This window comes from Anabrus simplex, chromosome 6 (assembly GCF_040414725.1).
Source record: "Anabrus simplex isolate iqAnaSimp1 chromosome 6, ASM4041472v1, whole genome shotgun sequence".
Lineage (NCBI taxonomy): Eukaryota > Metazoa > Arthropoda > Insecta > Orthoptera > Tettigoniidae > Anabrus > Anabrus simplex.
Genome location: NC_090270.1, coordinates 107,806,897 through 107,826,103, shown reverse-complemented (window position 1 = coordinate 107,826,103; position 19,207 = coordinate 107,806,897). Strand labels below are relative to the sequence as shown.

The following is a 19,207-nucleotide window of genomic DNA, read 5'->3' as shown; positions in this document are numbered from 1 at the left end:
TTTACCAGATCCCACACATCTCCAACTATGTTGGTATTTATATCAGGTTGCCTTACGTTGTTGGTACCAACGTGAAACACTACCACCTTCTCCTTCCCCTTCTCCCTCTCTTCTACTTTCCTCAACATCTGCCTCAACCTAATTCCTGGATAACATTCTATCCTGGTTCCCCTTCCTCCACACACAAGAACAAGAGTTGACCAAGGGAGGTCAAATAGGATAGATGAAAGTGCACAGCCTGGCACAAGTAACTGGATGCAATGCCAGGACTCAGATAAGGGCCCCGTGGTCGCCAACCCACTCTCCCAAGTTAAGAGCCCTTGAGGCCCCTTTTAGTTGCCTCATATGACAGGCACGGGGTGGGTGTTATTCTATCGCCCCCACCCAAAGAGGTTGAGTAGGTGAGATGCCGGTGAACTGAAGTAAACGAAAGCTATAATTTTTCACATTCAATGAAGGAGTAATGAAAGCCTGTTTTGTTGTAGGTAGATACAATTCTTGCTTCATTTGTTCCAGCAAATTTAAGTTTCTCACACATTTTCAAACAATGCTATTTCCTGGCCATATACTCTGATATAAGAGAGTGAGACGGTAGTATGAGGTGACTAGTGTTATGTTCACTTCTTTTTTCTGCAAACTGATTTAAGCAATTATTGTACTGCATTAAGACAAGCTTTCAAGAACTGATACTGTACCAACAATACTTCTATTTGTTAACATATCCAAATCAATTTAGTATGCATAGTATCCACTACATTTAACCCAGCTGAAGTTTATAGTAAGTATCTTCCATTTTTCAATGCAAACTACAACCTCACATGGTCCTCTCAGACGATCATCGATCAACTGTGAAAATATGACAGCTTAAAATGATTAATGAAGTTCAGTTTCATTCCCAAGAAGAATGTTTATTTATTGCTGAAGTGAATCATATGTTTAAAAAGCATTATTATTATTATTATTATTATTATTATTATTATTATTATTATTATTATTATTATTATTCAGTATTGTGATAATAAGGTAAAGTTAAAACATAATTAAACAACAAGCAATTCCATGGAAAGAAAATATTACAAGTTTAACATTCTTAAGTATACCCAGAATTGGGAAGGAAACGCACATGCCTGGAAGGTTTTCAAAAAAGAAACAAAAGAACTGTGTGTAATGCATTTGGTTAAGCATTTCTCAAAGCTGCCTAGGTGGATCGAAGGTCTGACTACTGATCCCAAGCTCTTGCATTTGATTCCAGCTGAGACAGCCATGTTTTAAGGAAAAGCAAACATCTTGGTGTCTCTCTCATGATATTGGTGTATCTTAATGACCTTTGATGAGAGCAAAATTTATAAAGAAATTGAGTGGAAAAAAAAAAAAATTTACAAAGAAACTGAGTGAGTGAAAAAAAGATAAGAGAGTGAGAAGGTAGTATGAGGTAACGAGTGTTATATTGTGAGAACGAGGAAAGAGGTAGAAAGGTTCATAAGGGCTTGGGTAGTAAAAGAGAAGATTAAGGTAAATAGGAAGAGAAAAGGAGTAATAAGGAGATGGGGGGGGATGAAATTTGAAAGTTATGGACATAAATGTTGTAATTATGAAAAGGTACAGAAATGATGTGAAATGTAAGGGTAGGAGTGTGTAAGAAGTAGTATTAAGATCAAGACAATAATGTGAAGGAGAAGAAGAAGAAGAAGAAGAAGAAGAAGAAGAAGAAGAAGAAGAAGAAAAGGACAGTGTGAAAAGAGTGAACAGAGAATGAGGTATGAAGGACAGACTGTTTTTGTGTGTAGTGTAAGTCTATGTATAATATATTGTTTTAGGCAGTAAAAGGTAAGGTATAGGTAAAGAGGAAGAAGGAAGGAGTATTAAGGAGAAGTGGGTGGATGTAATTTGGAAGGTATGTAAACAAGGGGTTGAAACATGAAAAAGTATAGAGTTGGTGATGGAAGGAAGGATAGGAGTGAAATAGTCTGAGAAGTAGAGTACCAAATTGGGGCAAATATGTATTGAATTAGGTTGAAAATAAAAACAAGAATTGTAACAATTAGTATTACGTTCAATACGGATAAAATAGTTGAACTGTCAGTGGGGAGATTGCATGGAATGACATTAGTAGACAAATAACTTTGAATGGTGTCTTTAAAAGTAGGGAAGATCACAATATGATGATAAAGCTGGAATTCAAGAGGATAAATTGGGGCAAATATTCGTTTATAGGAAGGGGAGTTAGGGATTGGAATAACTTACCAAGGGAGATATTCAATAAATTTGCAATTTCTTTGCAATCGTTTAAGAAAAGGCCAGGGAAACAACAGATAGGGAATATGCCACCCTGGCGACTGCCCAAAATGCAGATCAGTAGTGGAAATTAAACAGTAAGTTAAAGACAATAAACTCATAAGAAGAGAGTGAAAGTGCTGAAACAGCTCTGTAATAACGAGAAGAGAACAAGACATTAAGGATGGAATGTTTAAGTGTATAGTAAAAGTCTATGTATTATATTGTTAAGTTGTGGGGAGCACATGAGTGTGGATAGTGTGTATACGTGCATGTGTAAATGTTAATTCTATGAATGTTAAAGGACAAGTATGTGGGCGGGTAGCTAAGCATAAGGAGGGTCTGGAAAGTAAGTGAGAAAGGAACTGCTGACCAAGTAGTTAGGAAAAAACAAGGGAGGAGCAAGATGATGGAGTAGTGTCATGTAGTGGTACTGTACTTCTAGAGTAGAGTAAGGAAGAAAATAGTATTACGTTAGAGGAGAGTAAGATGTCAATGAAACAAAGAAAGAAGAGCCGAGTTATGGTATCTGTCTCGGCAGCAGAATGCAGATGTGGCATGCTACATGTGGAGCTGGCAATCTGCCCATGTGTGAGCTGCTACATAGAAGATTTAGTATAAAATTAGTTATAGATTTAGTTGTAGTTAAGTAGTTACTCCAGTCATGTGTTACCTTTATTGCCTTATACTGATGGTCTGTAACTATGGTGGAGTAATAAAAGTGTAATATTATGTTGATGACCTTTGATGGTGCATTCTATGTCAACCCTGCTAAATCAACACAGCATTAGAAACTGACTTACAGAGTTTCACTTAGCCGCTTTTGTTATCATCATTATTATTATTATTATTATTATTATTATTATTATTATTATTATTATTATTATTATTATTATTATTATTATTATTATTACGTATGGCACCTGAAGGATGATTTGTTGCTGTAATAAGGCTGTAGGTTCAATTAATTTTGAAACTACATACCAGTGTTTTCCTTTTAGTATACTCTGTCCACTGGGGCCGACCTCAGTATTTCGAGCAGGCTTGCTTATAAATAAATAAATAAATAAATAAAAAACAAACAAATAAATAAATAAACAAATAAATAAATGAATAAATAAATAAATAAAAAACAAACAAATAAATAAACAAATAAATAAATGAATAAATAAATAAATAAATAAATAAATAAATAAATAAATAAATAAATTTAGTATATTTTGTAATATTCTTTGCTTTCTTTTTCAGGAGAGGTTTTTCCTTAAATTAAGGGGAAAGTACAGTATACAGTAAAATATATCGTCTAACCACTTTCAGACTTCACACTTTTACTCTGAATGAGAAGAAACAGAAAATAAATATTCAGATACCAGAACCATGGCTGCAATACTTTATATGCAGGAAACCAAGAAGAATGCCAATTACATCAAGCAAGAGGTGGTTCACTCATGGAAATAATCCAGTAAATCATTGTATCATTTAAATGTCTCCTTAACAATGCATAAAATAGGTACAATATTTATGTTATTAATTGAACTGTTGAGTAGTTTAGCACAACGAATAATAATATAATAATAATGTTATTGGCTTTAGTCCCATTAACTACTTCTACAGTTTTTGGAGATGCAGAGGTGCCAGAAATTACTTCCGCAGGAGTTCTTTTATGTGCCAGTAAATCTACCGACACGGGACTGACATATTTGAGCACTTAGTATAATGACTTACTGCAAATGCATTTTTTAAATGATATGGTAAAAATGTAACAAACAGAAATCGTCTGAATTTTTATGCTATCATCCTGCATCCTTTATTGCAGGCTCCTGAAGAAGTAAATGGACACCAGCAAGTATGCTTGAGCTTTCTATTCCTAGAAAGCATATGTTTACCTCACAAGACTACAGGACTCTGTGATGGACTTAAAAGAGATTGTATTCATGGTCATTAGGAAACTAAAATCTGAGGCAAAAAAAAAAAAAAAACTGGTAGTTTGTGATTAAGAACATGAAACAGTACTGTAAGCAACAACAATAAAATCTGAAGGTTATAAATATATATTACAATTAAATAATCATGTTTGACTTTGATTATAGCAAGATTCAATATCTGAAATAAATAACAATATGGAAAAGTAACAATCAATATCTGTACCAATTTAATATTAAAATGTCTTAACATATTCTTCTTGTGATTCCTTCCCTATTAGTAAAACACAACTCCTTTATACAGACATTTCTTAACATCCCAGTGATTTCTCTAATATGTTGTATAGTAAATCCTTGTAAATTCAGACCCCATTAAGCCTGATTTCACTGATTGGGTCAGAAATATCCTTGCAAAAATCCAGAATGCAAGGTTTTTAAAAAGTGGCCGAAAGTGAACAATCGCATACGTTCTCATAGCTCTATGGTGGTTAAGAATGTTTGACCCCTGTTGTACGTACATGCATACTGCAATCAGTTTCTATTAAGCTGTTGCATCAAATGTATCTCATTCTTTTTATTGTACAGTAATGTATTTTAATGAATATGAATGTGTTGTCACTTATTATAATTATCTGTAATAGAAAGACTTGAAAATGACGGAACTGTGGAGAATATATTTTGCTGAGCATTGGAATTACAAAACAGTTTCTAACATCCGGAAGAAAAAGAGTGACTGTTAGCATTTGTGCTGAAGTGCAATGTCAAAAAAAAAAAAGGAAAAATGTGAAGTAGAAAGCCTGCAGAGCAAACTCTAGTTGATACTGGGCATTTACATTTACCTCACAGTAAGTTAATTCAATTTTTTTCAGAATGGCTCAACAGCTTCTAGCAATGACACCGAGATTCTCACCACAGATTTCAATTAATAAGGTTAAGGAGTATCAAAAATCTACAAAGCTAGCCTGAACTTCTTGTTTTCCGTGGCAGCTTAAATTCCTTTAACAGCCAATCCACTCAAATTTCTGCAGCAAATTTCGAGTGATGTAGAGACATCATCGTAACATGAGAATCATCAATTCATTGTATTGTTTTATAATTTATACTGTGTTTGGAGCTATGCCCTTTAAATGAGCCATGACTTAATAAACATCCACATTTTCTTCTGATCTGTTAGGTTATTTCAGTTGATCTGGACTTTTGTTAACCTGGTCAACTCAACTTATCCTCTCCCCCACCTCCCTACCCAATTAGTCTCAATCAATGAGGTTTTTCTGTATTAAGTAATAATTTACAGTACATTTCTAACAGATCATATGGATGTTTTTTTGCAATATATTCCAAGAATTATATTTTCCTTTTCAGCATGTTATCAGACAAGCATCCTCTCCCTCCTCGTTTGACGCATTCAATTCTGTCTCAATACAAAGATTACCCTTCTGTTTCCGCTCATATTAAAACCTGTAAAGAAAGGAGTTGATTTTCATTTTTGTACAGTATACAGTATTTAGGACACAACAAAAGGTTGCGATGCCAGGCTGAGTGGCTCAGACAATTGAGGCGCTGGCCTTCTGACCCCAACTTGGTAGGTTCGATCCTGGCTCAGTCCGGTGGTATTTGAAGGTGCTCATATACGTCACCTCATGTCGATAGATTTACTGGCACGTAAAAGAACTCCTGCGGGACAATTCCGGCATCTCCGAAAACCGTACAAAATTGTAGTTAGTAGGACATAAAGCAAACAACATTATTATTATTATTATTCAAGGTTGTATTTACTTTGTTAAATATACCACAGCAAATCTGTTTCCTAGATATTGGTTATGGAGCAGTAGTCATTTTGTTCCAGAGACTTCAGATGCCTAACTACTTTTTTAACAACTTTTGTGGCAGTGGTATCTGCAATGACGTTACTGAGTGGATAAGGAAGAACAACTTCAACGTTTACTAAAGGCTGTTTGTTGCCTAACATATTAATCAAGTAAGGAATACTTGAGTAACACACTCTCAACAAGAGCGGTTCACAACAGTTATTTGATTCTGTGTCACAAGTTTGTATAAATAAATACCTCAATACTAAAATGTGTGAACATTGTAGATGCATCAAATTTCAGCAGATGCACCTCAAAATAATCATTTATTAACATTATCTCCCAATTTGGAAAAACTAAGTACTTCCTCATATCTGAAATCTGTCCCCTGTGAGTAGGGGCATAGGCCTACAATACACTCCCCACCTGTTTTAAGAAGCAACTAAATGGTACAACTCGCAGAGCTTCTCAACTTGGGAGTGGTGCCTAGTGACCATAGCTCCCCTAGCAGAGTCTGGCATTGTTTCCATTTACTTGTGTAAGGATAGTCACTTTCATCTTTCCTGTCCAACCTCCCTTAGTCAACTCATGTTATCATCAGACCCTGATCGTACTAGATTTGTAAAACCCTGGGATCTTTCTTTTCACATCTTTTGTGGTCCTTCATCATTCTTCCTTACTTCTTCCTCCATCACTTCTTCCTTATTCATTTCTGATTAGAGTAAAGCATAACACTGTACTCCAGTTCCCTTTCTTCAACACACTTTCTCCACCTGCCCAATAATTGAGTCATCTATGACCGCACCTGTAACTTCAATAAATTACCTAATTCATTGCAATTATTTAATAAAAAACAAAGTAAACAACAGAAAGGGAATCTGCCACCTGAACAACTGCCCTAAATGCAGATCAGTGGTGACTGAAGCATGTATGGTTGCCTGGATTTAAACGAAAACCATAACCAAGACCACCATCTCCTCCACCTCATTTCAGAAAGAAAAAAAACAATCAAGTGAATAGAATAATATGAAAATGTTACTGCAAATATTCTTACACCTTTTGCCAAAAAAGTTTCGGGACAAGTGTTGTATTTCAAGGTTGCAATGTGAACAAAGAAACAAATGTTGGTTTTATGTTACCTGGTATGTGTACGTCCTGAGAAGGCTTTGGCCACGTTTCCATGCACACACACTAGGTGACAGGGTTGTGGTTGCAATAAGCTCGGGAAAACCCCTAGTGAAACGTGGACAATGATTACTCGAGCATATGGAGGCGATGCACTGTAAAGAAGTCGTGTGTTCAAGTAGCACAAAAGGTTTTGGGAAGACAAAGATTCAGTGCAAGACGATCCCAGAACTGTCTGCCCATCTACAGCACATTTCGATGCAAATGTGGAGCATGTAAAGCAGTTACTGCAAGACGACCATTGTGTAACAGTGCCTGAGATAATCATAAAAGCCTAATTTGAATTGTGACGTGTGTCATAAGATTTTATGCGACGATTTACTGAAACTGAATGCAAAACTCGTCGCACACACCCTAACAAACGACCAAAAAGAGGAAAGATGAAGAATTTCTATGGAACTACTGGATAGAGCCAGACATGATCCCACATTTCCAAAAAAGATTATTCTTGGGAATGAAAGTTGGTGTTACCAGAACGACCCACACGAAGTGTCAAAGTGCAGAATGGCAGAATCCTGGATCACCAGCCTCAAAAAAAAAGTCAAACGTCAACCTTCGAGAACAAAGACAATGTCGATCGCATTCTTTGACAGGTAGGTTAGTTAACTATGAGTACATTCCACCAGGTGAAACAGTGAACCAAACTCTTTACATCAAAGTCTTGAAAAGTCTGCGACAAGCAATTCAACTTCGCTGCCTTGATTTGTGGCAGTCGCAGGACTGGTTCTTACTGCACGACAATGCAAGACCTCACACTGCTTTATCTGTTACCCAGTATCTGGGCAGACTTTCTGTGACTGTCATCTCACTCTACCATATTCACCCGACCTCTCGCCTTGCTATTTGTTGTTTCCACAAGTGAAATTGTGACTGAAAGGAAAGCTTCATCAAGATATCGCAGACATCCAACGGGCTGTGACACATGAACTTACAAGCATTGCAGTTGAAAATTTCCCAGCTTGCTTCCAAGACTTCCAGATATGCTGTTAATTGTATATAGATAGCCAAGGGGACTATTTTGACAGGAGCTAAGATTATTACTTGGTAAGTGCAACTTTCCTATTTTTTACAACCTCAATCCTGGAACTTTTCTGACATAGCTTGTATTATATTCAGGAGGAGGAGGAGGAGGACAAAGAAGATGATGAACACAGTGAAGCGATGCCTACCAGTGCTGACACAAGTGCACCAGTGGACACTTAACATAGATATCCGTCATATGTAGAGGGGAGGTGAAAATAATTTTCATAACCTTTATGAATTTGAAAAACAAATGAGGAGCTTTTTAGCAAACTTCACGTGTCATTTTTAATAGTTTTACAGGAAGAATGAAAAACTTATTCTGCTTTTATTATATTTTAATTGTACTTTATTTTAACTTTATATAGTAGGTATTGGGATACATAATAGGAAAAAGTTATAGGGATGTCTCATTTAGGGTTAGGACCTAAATAGCTCCCAAGGAGTGCATTCATTTCCAAAAAACCACTTAAGTCATTACACATTCAACAAAAGGAAATGCAGAGAGATGCAATATAATGGACATAATGCAAGCTACAATACATTCCAACATGGAAAATAATCATTTTGTGTTCTTACACATTCATATTAATTGTTGCTCACTTTCACTACTGTATAAAAGCCTTATTTCATTATTTCCCAAGTTATCATCAGTTCATTAGACTTATCACTAGCTTTCTTACACTTTTACTCAATGTCCTGCTGAGCAAACGTAGAATAAGTCTTCTTGCATCGACTACAATTATCATTATCAGTGCTAGCAAAAATATAACTTTTTAAATATTGTCTTAAAGGAATGGTTCCTCTTCATCTCCATCAAATATCGGTTCCTCTTGACTCCCTGAACAGACAGCTGTCACTGAGGGCTATAAATTTCAATAATTTTCTTACATCTTGCCTCTTGCCATAACTAATACAGTTGACACAGGGGATAGTAGAAGCAATTCTGAAAGTTGGTGCTTGTTTTAAGTTCCTTTTCAATACGGCTGAGTATGAATTGAACCCTTATAAGGTATTCCTATGGCCGATGGATTCATATTCTTGACAGAATCGCAAAACACAAACCTGTGACAGTTTTATTGTCAAAGCAGTAATGATTTAAACACGTTCTTGGAAAATGTATTGAAATCCTTGCAGACCCAATCTTCTCCATGTTTCTTCGCCCGTCCAAAATTTGATCAGAATCCTGTAATAATCTGCTGGACTTATATTTTCGTAGTTCCTATCCTGTGCCCAAAGATTTGATGAGCAGGTACGTATGAATGCCCTCTTATGGGAAATACAAACTCAATCACATCAAACAAAGGGCTTCCTTGAATATAACAAAATTAGAATGCCAACACTGTCTTATTTGGGTTTTTTTCCGGCTCACGAATCGAAAAATAACTTCAAAGTAGTGTACGGTCAGGGCTGAATTTTCTTTTCTAATAACTTCAAGAATTTAGCCAAGCAAGATACCACTTCACTCGATCCCTTTGGGAGAACCTTTTCAGTCCATGTATAAAAAGTAATTGTTGTTCTTCTCAAGTGTCCTATCATGAATCATACCTGGCAGGCAACTGTTTGAACGGCTCTTTGTTAAACTAGCTTCTTCCTCCAAAACTCAAATTTGATTCTATATTGCGCAGGAATGACTTAGGTGGACTTTGGAAAAAAAATACAATATCTCAAATTTTATTATAGCTAGACTTAAATGAGTTTTGCATGTTATTGTAGTTAAGTAGGTATATCTCATGCGATCAAGATGTTTCAGCACAAAAACAAAAAAAGCATTAAAAATGACTTAGGTGGAGTTTGCAAGAAAGCTCCTCAAATAAAGGACATTAGAAATAAAAAGTGTAAACAGAGATCAAGTCTGGACTATTTCAGTACGAATCAGTGATTGTGGAGATTTCCATCTGGAATAAGTGTGTGTTAATGTCATAAATAGGTACAATAGTATTAAAGTAAATAAGAATGGGTACAATAGTAAAGGTTCCTTCCAGAGAAAAAAATAATAATTGCGTGTTAGATAATTCTATAGCCATTCTAAGAATGATAACCAGATTAAAATAATGTACTGTATCACACAATATTTTAACTACCTACTGGTACCCTTCTCGTGGTCAGCACATGAGCAGAATTACGAAGGCAGTGTAGTGTCAACAGTTTATTTACACCGAACCTTCATTTGAGGTAAGGACTGTAATAGGATTAAGATTAAAATACTCTATAAATTAATAATATGCATTTCTGTAAGTTTTCCAAAGCATTTTCCCATGATTTACACTTTTCCCCCCATTTAGGCTACACCAATATTCCTTGGGTCTCTTGAAAAGTGTAAACAAGGGGTAATATTGTAATATTATGTACAATAGGTCATTCACGCGCTGTTGAATGTCACAAGTTTGTTAAGCATACTGATTATAAAAACAGTACACGAGAACTTGAACTCTATTTTATTTCAAAGTTCCAAGTCAAATAATATAACAGTAGTAATAAAATTATTATTATTATTATTATTATTATTATTATTCAAGTCTTTATAATACTGCACATTTCAGGTTCTCATCAAAGAAAAATTAGATAAGTCTTATCACTGTTTGGAAATTTTTCAAAAAAATCTCCTAGGCATCTCCCATAAGTACAAATTTCTTACAGCTCTGCACAAAAGACTACTAAATTGTTAACTGTAATGTGTAGTTTCTGACACAGGTGCCAAAAATGTGTCGCCAAATATTCTCACTTTACAAGAAAGCATAGATCTTGATGATCCCTCATAGTGATAATAAAATATCTCTAAATGGGGAATTAATCCTTTCGAAAAAAAAAAAAACTTTTTACTTTTCAAGGTATATTCCGCACATAAATTACAGTGTTTATCAATGCATATACAGGGTCTTTATTTATGCTTGGCAAGGACTTTCTCGCTCGACCTTGGCCGCCAGTGACGGTTCAGTTGCCGGCTACCGCACATGCGTATGTACGGCAGAATACGGTGCTCAAAATCATTATCATGCATTTTATTCACCATGTTTACAGTTTATGCTCAAAATCATTATCATGCATTTTACTCACCATTTTTTACAGTTTATGCTGAAAATGTTCCCCCATGTGCTGCCAAACATAATCAGCATCTCCTAATGAAGTTTTCGGTTACTCTACCAAGTTCTTCAGCACCGATGGATGCAACTGCAGCTCTTATATTATCTTTAAGTTCATCTAGTGCGTGAGGGCTGTTCCCATAAACTACATTTTTTAACATTCCCCACAAATAAAAATCACATGCCATTAAATCTGGGCTACGAGTGGGCCACAGATTTTTACTTATGATCCTCGTACCAAACACGTTTCAGTAAGGAGATAACGACCTTTACGTCTATTTGTATTGTTTACTGAACCTATACGTTTGAATCTCTTGGCCAGTTGTTTTATTGTCCGACTGATAGGAATGGTCTCTCTGGAAATTTTGCTCAAAACTTTTTCTTGTCCTAGCGCACGATTTTCTGCACTTAATGTAAGTATTGTGCAGATATACACATTCACGAAATGAATATTTCACATACATTACAGCACTATACACAATCACTTTAAAACACTATACAATATGACATACAGTACGCAGTAGCTTCATTGAACACCCTCGGAACTCAGCTCTCAGCAACTGCAGGAAGTGCCAGAAACCGCGTGCGCCAGCGGCCTGTCATTGGCAGCCAAGGTTGAGCGAGAAAGTCCTTGCCAAGCATAAATAAAGACCCTGTAGTAGGATGATTTATAAAATAAAATACAGCATTTCTAACCCCCCTCCCTGCTTTCAAACTCAATCATGTTGTTATTAAATTCAAATTTTACTACAGTAGAGTCTCGATTACCCGACCTAAATGGAACCTGGAGTACGTCAGATCACCGAAAATGTCGGATAATACACAATAACTTTGAAAATGAACTGAAACAAGCAGTAAGGCTATACTGTAGTACTAAAACAGTGACATGTTTTACGGTATTCTGTTTATTGAATTATCAATTCAATTGTACAGTACATGCAGTCTGAACGAAAACATTCCAAAATGTCTTACGAAAAGAAACTTTTCAACAATGTCTGCAGATCCACGTTTTCTCGCTGCGAGATCCCGCCATCGATGAAAGATCAACACCTCCGTTGCGTTTGCTTCTGGCTCTTGCTCAACATAGGTTAATGCCATTTCCAATGCACTTAATCCTTCACTGTGAGTCATCGTTTTCTCCTTTTGTTCTGCAATGCCTCCTCCATCATCATCATCATCATCTTCCTCATTTTCATTAGCATTCACAAAATCAGTAATATCAGTGTCAGTTAGTTCAAACAGCTGATCTTGTGCACACCACTTACTCACACCTTGAGTCGTAGCATCCTCACAGCCAGGAATGCAATTCAGTAAGGGCACAATATTTTCCAGTATTCTTGTACCACCTTCTCTCGATGTTCAACCTCACTCAACAATATGTTCCAAGACTTTGCTAATGTCGTCGTTTCAACTTCTTCCCTACACTGCGCTATCCAGTGTGCCACGTCTTTCATATTGATTCGTTTTAACTTTTCTATCATGTCGTTGCTATTGTCCATTTCCTTATATCAGGGATGAAAGGAGTTTCTGCCGATATTTCCTCTTCAATGTTTCCAGCACACCTTGGTCGATTGGCTGGCATGACGTCACATATGGAGGGAGGAACATGACTTTGATGTCACCACTTCTAAGTTAATCTTCATTTGGGAGTGATGGAGTGTTGTCTAGTAGAAGAAGAGCTTTTCTAGGGAGATTGGTTGAAGCTAGAAATTTTTCTACATCTGGAACAACTGGTGTAAAAAAACAGTTTTTAAAGATGTCAGCAGCCTTCTGTTTCATGTAATGGACTGGAAGAGCATTAACAGAAATGTTTTTAAATGCCTTAGGCTTCTTTGCTTTGCCGATCATAATCAATTTTGCTTTTATGTTCCTAGTAAAATTACTACAGGCAAGAAGAGTAACTCTTTCTTTACGACGCTTGTAGGCAGGTGCAGACGTCTCGACTTGGGCTACGAGAGTTTTTGATGGCAGCATCTTGAAATTTAGCCCAGTCTCATCACAATTAAAAATCTGATCACCAGTTAATCCTTCAGCAAGAATTATTTCTTGAAATTCCTTTTTAAATTTCACAACCTCATCAGATTTAGCTGACAGTTTTTCTCCACAGATATTAAGCTGCGCAATGACATACCGTTTTTTCCACTGATCAAGCCAACCAGCACTGGCAGTAAAATTAGGGTCCCCTTCATTAAACTCCTTCTGGAAATATACTGCCTTTTCTTGCAGAATGGGGCCAGATATTGGTAGGTTTTGAGTGAACCAAAGAAATAGTGGTTCACTTACTTTTTTGTACCCACATTTTTTCATTGTTTTTCTAATTTTCAGTGCATCACTTGTTGCTCTGGTAGAGCACCACTTTTCAATTTCTTCCCTCCTTTTTTCCCCAGTCTCCCACTGTAACATGTCCAACAACATAATGAACAACACTTTATGAAGAGTTTCCCTTTTGTCCAGTCTCTTTAATGCACTCAACTTGTCTTCCATAGAAACAATCACTTTCCTCTGTTTACTCACCATACTCACAGAGGATATGAAAACTATAACATCTGCACCCAACCAATTCTACAATGAACAATGACTGAAGACTCGCTGCACCTGTCCTTGAGAAAGAACCCGGTCCTATCGCCAGCGGTCAGGCCAGTGCTTGTCCCACGGTCGCACCCTCCACACCGGGTGTCCCTGAATTTAGTCTCCACCAAAAGTAAGTCTACCAGGGTTGGATAACACGGAATGTCGGATAAGCAAAGGTCGGATGAGCGAGACTCTACTGTATATAGAAAACTAGCATTATTAAACATAAGCCATTTAACCCTTAAATTAGCACAGCCCCAGGTAAGAAAGTTCCCCACATCAAGTAACATGAAGTTTTATTTTTGCTCCTGGTGCACTGTGAAGCGAGAAGAAAATGGCCTTTGAAAATAACCTTTAGTGAATGTTACAAAAAATTATTGCACAATACAAAATTCATTAGTAGTTAATACCTATAGGTAATGAGCATACAAATTTCAAAACCAATCAATTCCCATATCTGAAATACCTTGTGACAAACAATGAAAGGCAGTGACTGTGCTTGCCATAACGTGGGTTCCATACAAATAAGGCCTGCAAAAACAAGGGAGTATAATAGTGCAATAGGAATGGCATTAGAAGAGCCAGCAGAAAATTGGATGAAGACTCAGACTCACTACACAGCTCAATCCCCATTTTTTGTACATAAAAGGGACCATGTGCTTTACGTCCATCAATTTATACACCAACAATCTTAAAGACAGAACTAGAGAAGAGTCCCTCAACCTGCACCGCTAGGGTGCGCTGCAGCGGCAGGCCCAAGGCACGGAGAACCAAGCTCTATTGTTAGCGCCTTATTCAAATGATGCAACCAACTGTTGTGTTTAATTATGGGATCTGTACACATCCTGGCTAGTCAGGGGTGCATAGCTTAGCACAGAGCCTCTCGAAGGGAGTGTTCACCACTTTGTAGCCTAACAGCAATGTTTCCCTTTGGAGCTCTTAATATACGGCAGTTGATAATGTAACCTATCTACATTGAATTCTGGGAGTGACACAATATTTAATTTTCTTGCATGTTATAACAACTTCAAGAAGAAGTCACACTATAATCATCCATATCAGCAAAATATTGTGGAATAAAAAGTCATGGCAAAGCCCTTTTGTATCATACCACTTGTCATTCCATTAGTCCATTACCTATTGCAGCACATTTCAAAACACGTTCAAACGGGGTGACAGGTGAGTGGTATCACAGAACCAGCTTCCCATCCGGGCAGCCATGGTTTGATTCCTGGTCAACATGAAATTTTTTAAATTAAAAAAATCATCCCCCGGTGGTTCAGATTCTGCTTTAAACTGGAGGTCACGTGGCTATGATCACAATATCACCAATCGCATAAAACTCCAAGCTTGCTTGATTTTGTTTTTTAAAAAAAGGTCAGTCGGTTTAGATCAATGCATGGTATAGTTCTTGTTATTTCCTTGCTAATGACCGGCAACTATAACATTGCTGACAAAAACCAGATATCAGACAGCTCTAGTACACGCACCTTTTAGTGATACATGCACACCCTAGTGCTGAATCGGTCGACCTCGGTTATCTTCGAGATTTGTATTGGCAACCTTTGAAACGCAAACGATGAATCGCTTATGCATCACTGTGCGACATCTGGTGTACACTTTACGTACTATAACTGTTGTTGTTTACACAGCAAAGCCAAACAATAGAATTCATACTATGAACAAGATTCGCATCGAGAAGTGTTATATAATGTTAAATAATGTATGACACAGTTGTTGGCGTAAGATTATAAATGTTTAGAAAATTCATATCGATCGATCATATTATCGATTCAATTCAGATTTTATTTTCATTCAGTTGGCAGTATAACCGGAACCAGGAGAGCACCCTCCTTACTCCTCACCCCCGTACAAATTAATATCGTTAAAAGGTGCGTGGACTATATGTGGGGTCAGCTCGAATGTTAACCAATAGCAGATGGGCTCTTTACCAACAGAATGCTTGCCTTGCCAATGACAGACTCCACGTGGAATCCAGTGTGGACTTCAAAAATGTACCAGCTGTTAATGAAAAAATTGCAAGAATTATACAAATAGTTGGCTTTAGCTTAAGCCAGTTATTCTGCCATGAAAAAGACTTGCAGTTAGTTAATTACTGATATTCTACTGGGGAGAAAACACAGGACATCCCACTTTACTCTAATACACAGCAAAGGTCTACCAAAACAAATCTTGTATCCATTCTACACTAACTACCACTAGAACACACACATACGGTGACATTATTTTATCTATTGGGGAGATTCTCACTTGCCCAGTTGCCTGCGCTGCGAACCTTTCTCCCACCGTGCACTTCTCGGCACCACCAACTCCCCTTCTATGCAGTCTGCCGAGACCTTTTATCAGCGTAAGGTTCAATTTAGTCAAGTGTTCATGTGTTTAGTGCTCAGTGTGATGTTCCAATGCCAACGTCATTATGTGAGTGTGTGTACATACATTCATTAAGTACAGGAAATCTGGTGCGAAAACAACGTAAATTCCACAAGATTTTTCCAAACAGACCCATGCCTAGTGTCAATAGAGTAAGAAATTTAGCTTAAAAGTTCAGACAGACAGGTTCAGTAAATGATCGTAAAAGACAAAAAAGGAGACGTTCTTACAGAAGAGAAATTAGATGAGACTGGGGAGAGACTAGAGTGCACCCCGCAAAAATGTCTTAGGCGTTTGGTGCAAGAAACTGGAGTAAGTAGGAGTTCTGCTAATTAAGCAATAAAATAATTAAAGAAATACAGGATTCCGACAGTACTAGAGTGAAGGGAATAGGACCCCAACAAGAGGCTAGACTTCTGTAATTGAATTTTAGAGAAAGGTAATTCTGGGAAAATCGTTATGAAATTAATTTTCTTTTCTGATGAAGCGTGGTTTCATCTGCACGGGCATATATATTCTCAAAATAATAGGTATTATGGTCAGGATAAACCAGATTTTGTACTCAAAAAACGTTTGTATGGTGAAAAAATTGGGGTCTGGTGTGCAATTAATGGACAAAGAATTAATGGGCCTATTTTTTTGAGGGTACAATAAACATTGAGTGTTACGTGAATGAGATAATTGATGAATTTCTTGATGAACTGACTTATGGAGAGCGCTTGTCAGCTTATTTTCAACAAGATTCCGCCACTGCTCGCACTAGCTACTAGTGGTAGAGGTCCAACAATCACTGCTGTAACTAAACCTTAGCTTTCGTAGTAATTATGGAGAATGGAAACATGGCAACTAGTAAATTTATCAGCTTCCCAAACCAGAACACACATTTTTAATTCCTATATGTTTGATAACTCACATTCTGTTGTTGAAAGCAGAGAATAACAAAGTACTCCATTTCCTCCACCATCCTGCAATTTACACTGTCATCAACCCTGCAATTTACATAGTCAACAACACTTTTAACCTCCTTTCAGTTGTTACAGATTTTAAGAGAAATTTGTGTGCAAGTCTGCATGAACTGAAAGAGTTTTGTGCCTGCTTCAGCCCATATTCTCCTTTCTTAATAACAATTTCTACACTTCTCTCAAGCAATTTATACCGGTAGCAACAACAAAATAATGTAACTGAATGCAGTTTTAAGGTGACATACTTCATCATTATTTCTTTTACATTGCAAGCATCACAGGAATGCAACTAGAAAGAAAACTTAAGTTCTTGTTTTGACCAAAACAGATGACAAACCCTTATACAAAACTAGTCTATAAACTATACGTCACTTTTACATACATACTCATCAAATCAGATTTCAGATTTCAATAAAGATAACAGATCTTGGAGATTAGGCACTCGTTATCTCACAACATTTTCAGGTCATGCAGTCTTTTATTTAGTAGCAGCAGCAGCAGCAGGGAGAATTTATAACCCTTGATGGAAACTCAATATACCGATACTTGTGACCCAACAGGATATCTCTGTAAAAGTAACCTTACCTGAATTTCAAGCAGCAACTCGGTCTTCCGACGACGGATGTCGATGAGCATCTTCTGCTGCTCAGGAGTAAGTTCTAGAAATGAATATGTGAATTAACGAAAGCATAAGAATTATAATACCTAGGATATGTTTTTTTTAATTTGCTTTATTTCTCTAATACCAACCAACCTATAATACAGTGATGACAGTAAGATGACATTAAGATGAACACACATGAAACTACAATACAAGAATTACTTAAGGCTTTTGAATGAATGAATTAATTAATTAATGATAAAGTAAGACTTCTGATTACACTTGCAACTTAACCTGCATCGTGTATTTCGAGTTGTCAAGAATTTGGGTCATACACGAAGGGACATGCATGGGAAACATCTGTCATTTCCTGAATTGCACAAAAAATTCCATGAAATACTGCTTTTTAGTAAATTTACTATCAATATTGTTAACTACTGTATGTCTCTGTCATTTGAAAGAACGACACGACGGGTGATTCATACTATGCCCTGTGATGAACACAACACAATCACTGTCACTGAATATCTACCCACACATCTATCGTTATAACGCGGTAATTAGCGAATGAGGCTGGTGACTAACCTAACCAAACCAAACCACTTGGCATGTATTTTTCTGTTGATTATCAACCACTTTATACCTCAAACTCAACCAGTGACTATGTTTTAAAGAGAACAGCTAGTCCAAACATTACCTTTCATGTATGCTCAAATGCAACACCCGAATTGACAACTTACCTGTCAAATTAAATGTGTCAGAACTGTGGGAAGAAGTACTCATTTTTTCGCAGTCTTGAAAGACTCGAACTCTTCCCACATCAGGAAAAGAAATCAAACAAAAATAAATAAATTTACGTAACCATTTGCCCAGAAAGCTTTACAAAAGTAGGAAACTTCAATTACAAGTGCAGCCAACTTTGACAGCTACATGATCATGGAACTTGTCATCAGCTGTACTGTCAAAATAGTGATGTAGGCTATGATTTGTGGAGTAACATAAGCTGAAAAATATTCTTATCTTTAGAGAAAAATAGCAATTCTGGAAACGATTAATTTACAATAATGAACAGAAGCAGGGTAATTCATCTACAGTGCAATTAAATCTAATCTTTATAATAGCAGTCAAAGAATAAGCTGAAGAGCTACATTGAAGCTATACGAATTACGATTCTCTTTCGCGCTTGAAAATGAGGAAGATCTCTTTCATTATTAACCTATTTATATGAACAATATTATGGTAATTCATGAATCCCTGTACAGGCAGATTATACTTTACATCGTACAGCATACGCTGCACAGTACTGCATCATACAGGCACTGCCATCTGTAGGAAAGACATTCAACCACAAGTGGGTGTGTCGACGAGAACAAAATAGTACTTACTTTTC

General features: G+C 36.7%; 1 protein-coding gene and 1 long non-coding RNA gene across 3 annotated transcripts in view; one reads left to right on the top strand and one right to left on the bottom strand.

Moving 5' to 3' along the window:
* LOC136876157 (uncharacterized) overlaps nt 1-6,278 on the top strand; it is a 91,768-nt gene extending 85,490 nt beyond the window's left edge. For both annotated transcript variants that reach the window (XR_010860543.2, XR_010860542.2), the window contains one exon: nt 3,523-6,278. This is a non-coding gene — a long non-coding RNA (uncharacterized lncRNA). The remainder of the gene's footprint in view (nt 1-3,522) is intronic.
* Nucleotides 1-18,916, bottom strand: part of step (cytohesin steppke) — a 512,416-nt gene extending 493,500 nt beyond the window's left edge. Inside the window, exons 1-2 of the mRNA XM_067149871.2 lie at nt 18,558-18,916; nt 17,802-17,875 (exon numbers count right to left, since the gene is read on the bottom strand). Coding sequence (XP_067005972.1) covers nt 17,802-17,875; nt 18,558-18,600 — 117 coding nt within the window. The 5' untranslated portion in view covers nt 18,601-18,916. The remainder of the gene's footprint in view (nt 1-17,801; nt 17,876-18,557) is intronic.
* Nucleotides 18,917-19,207: the final 291 nt, after the last annotated feature.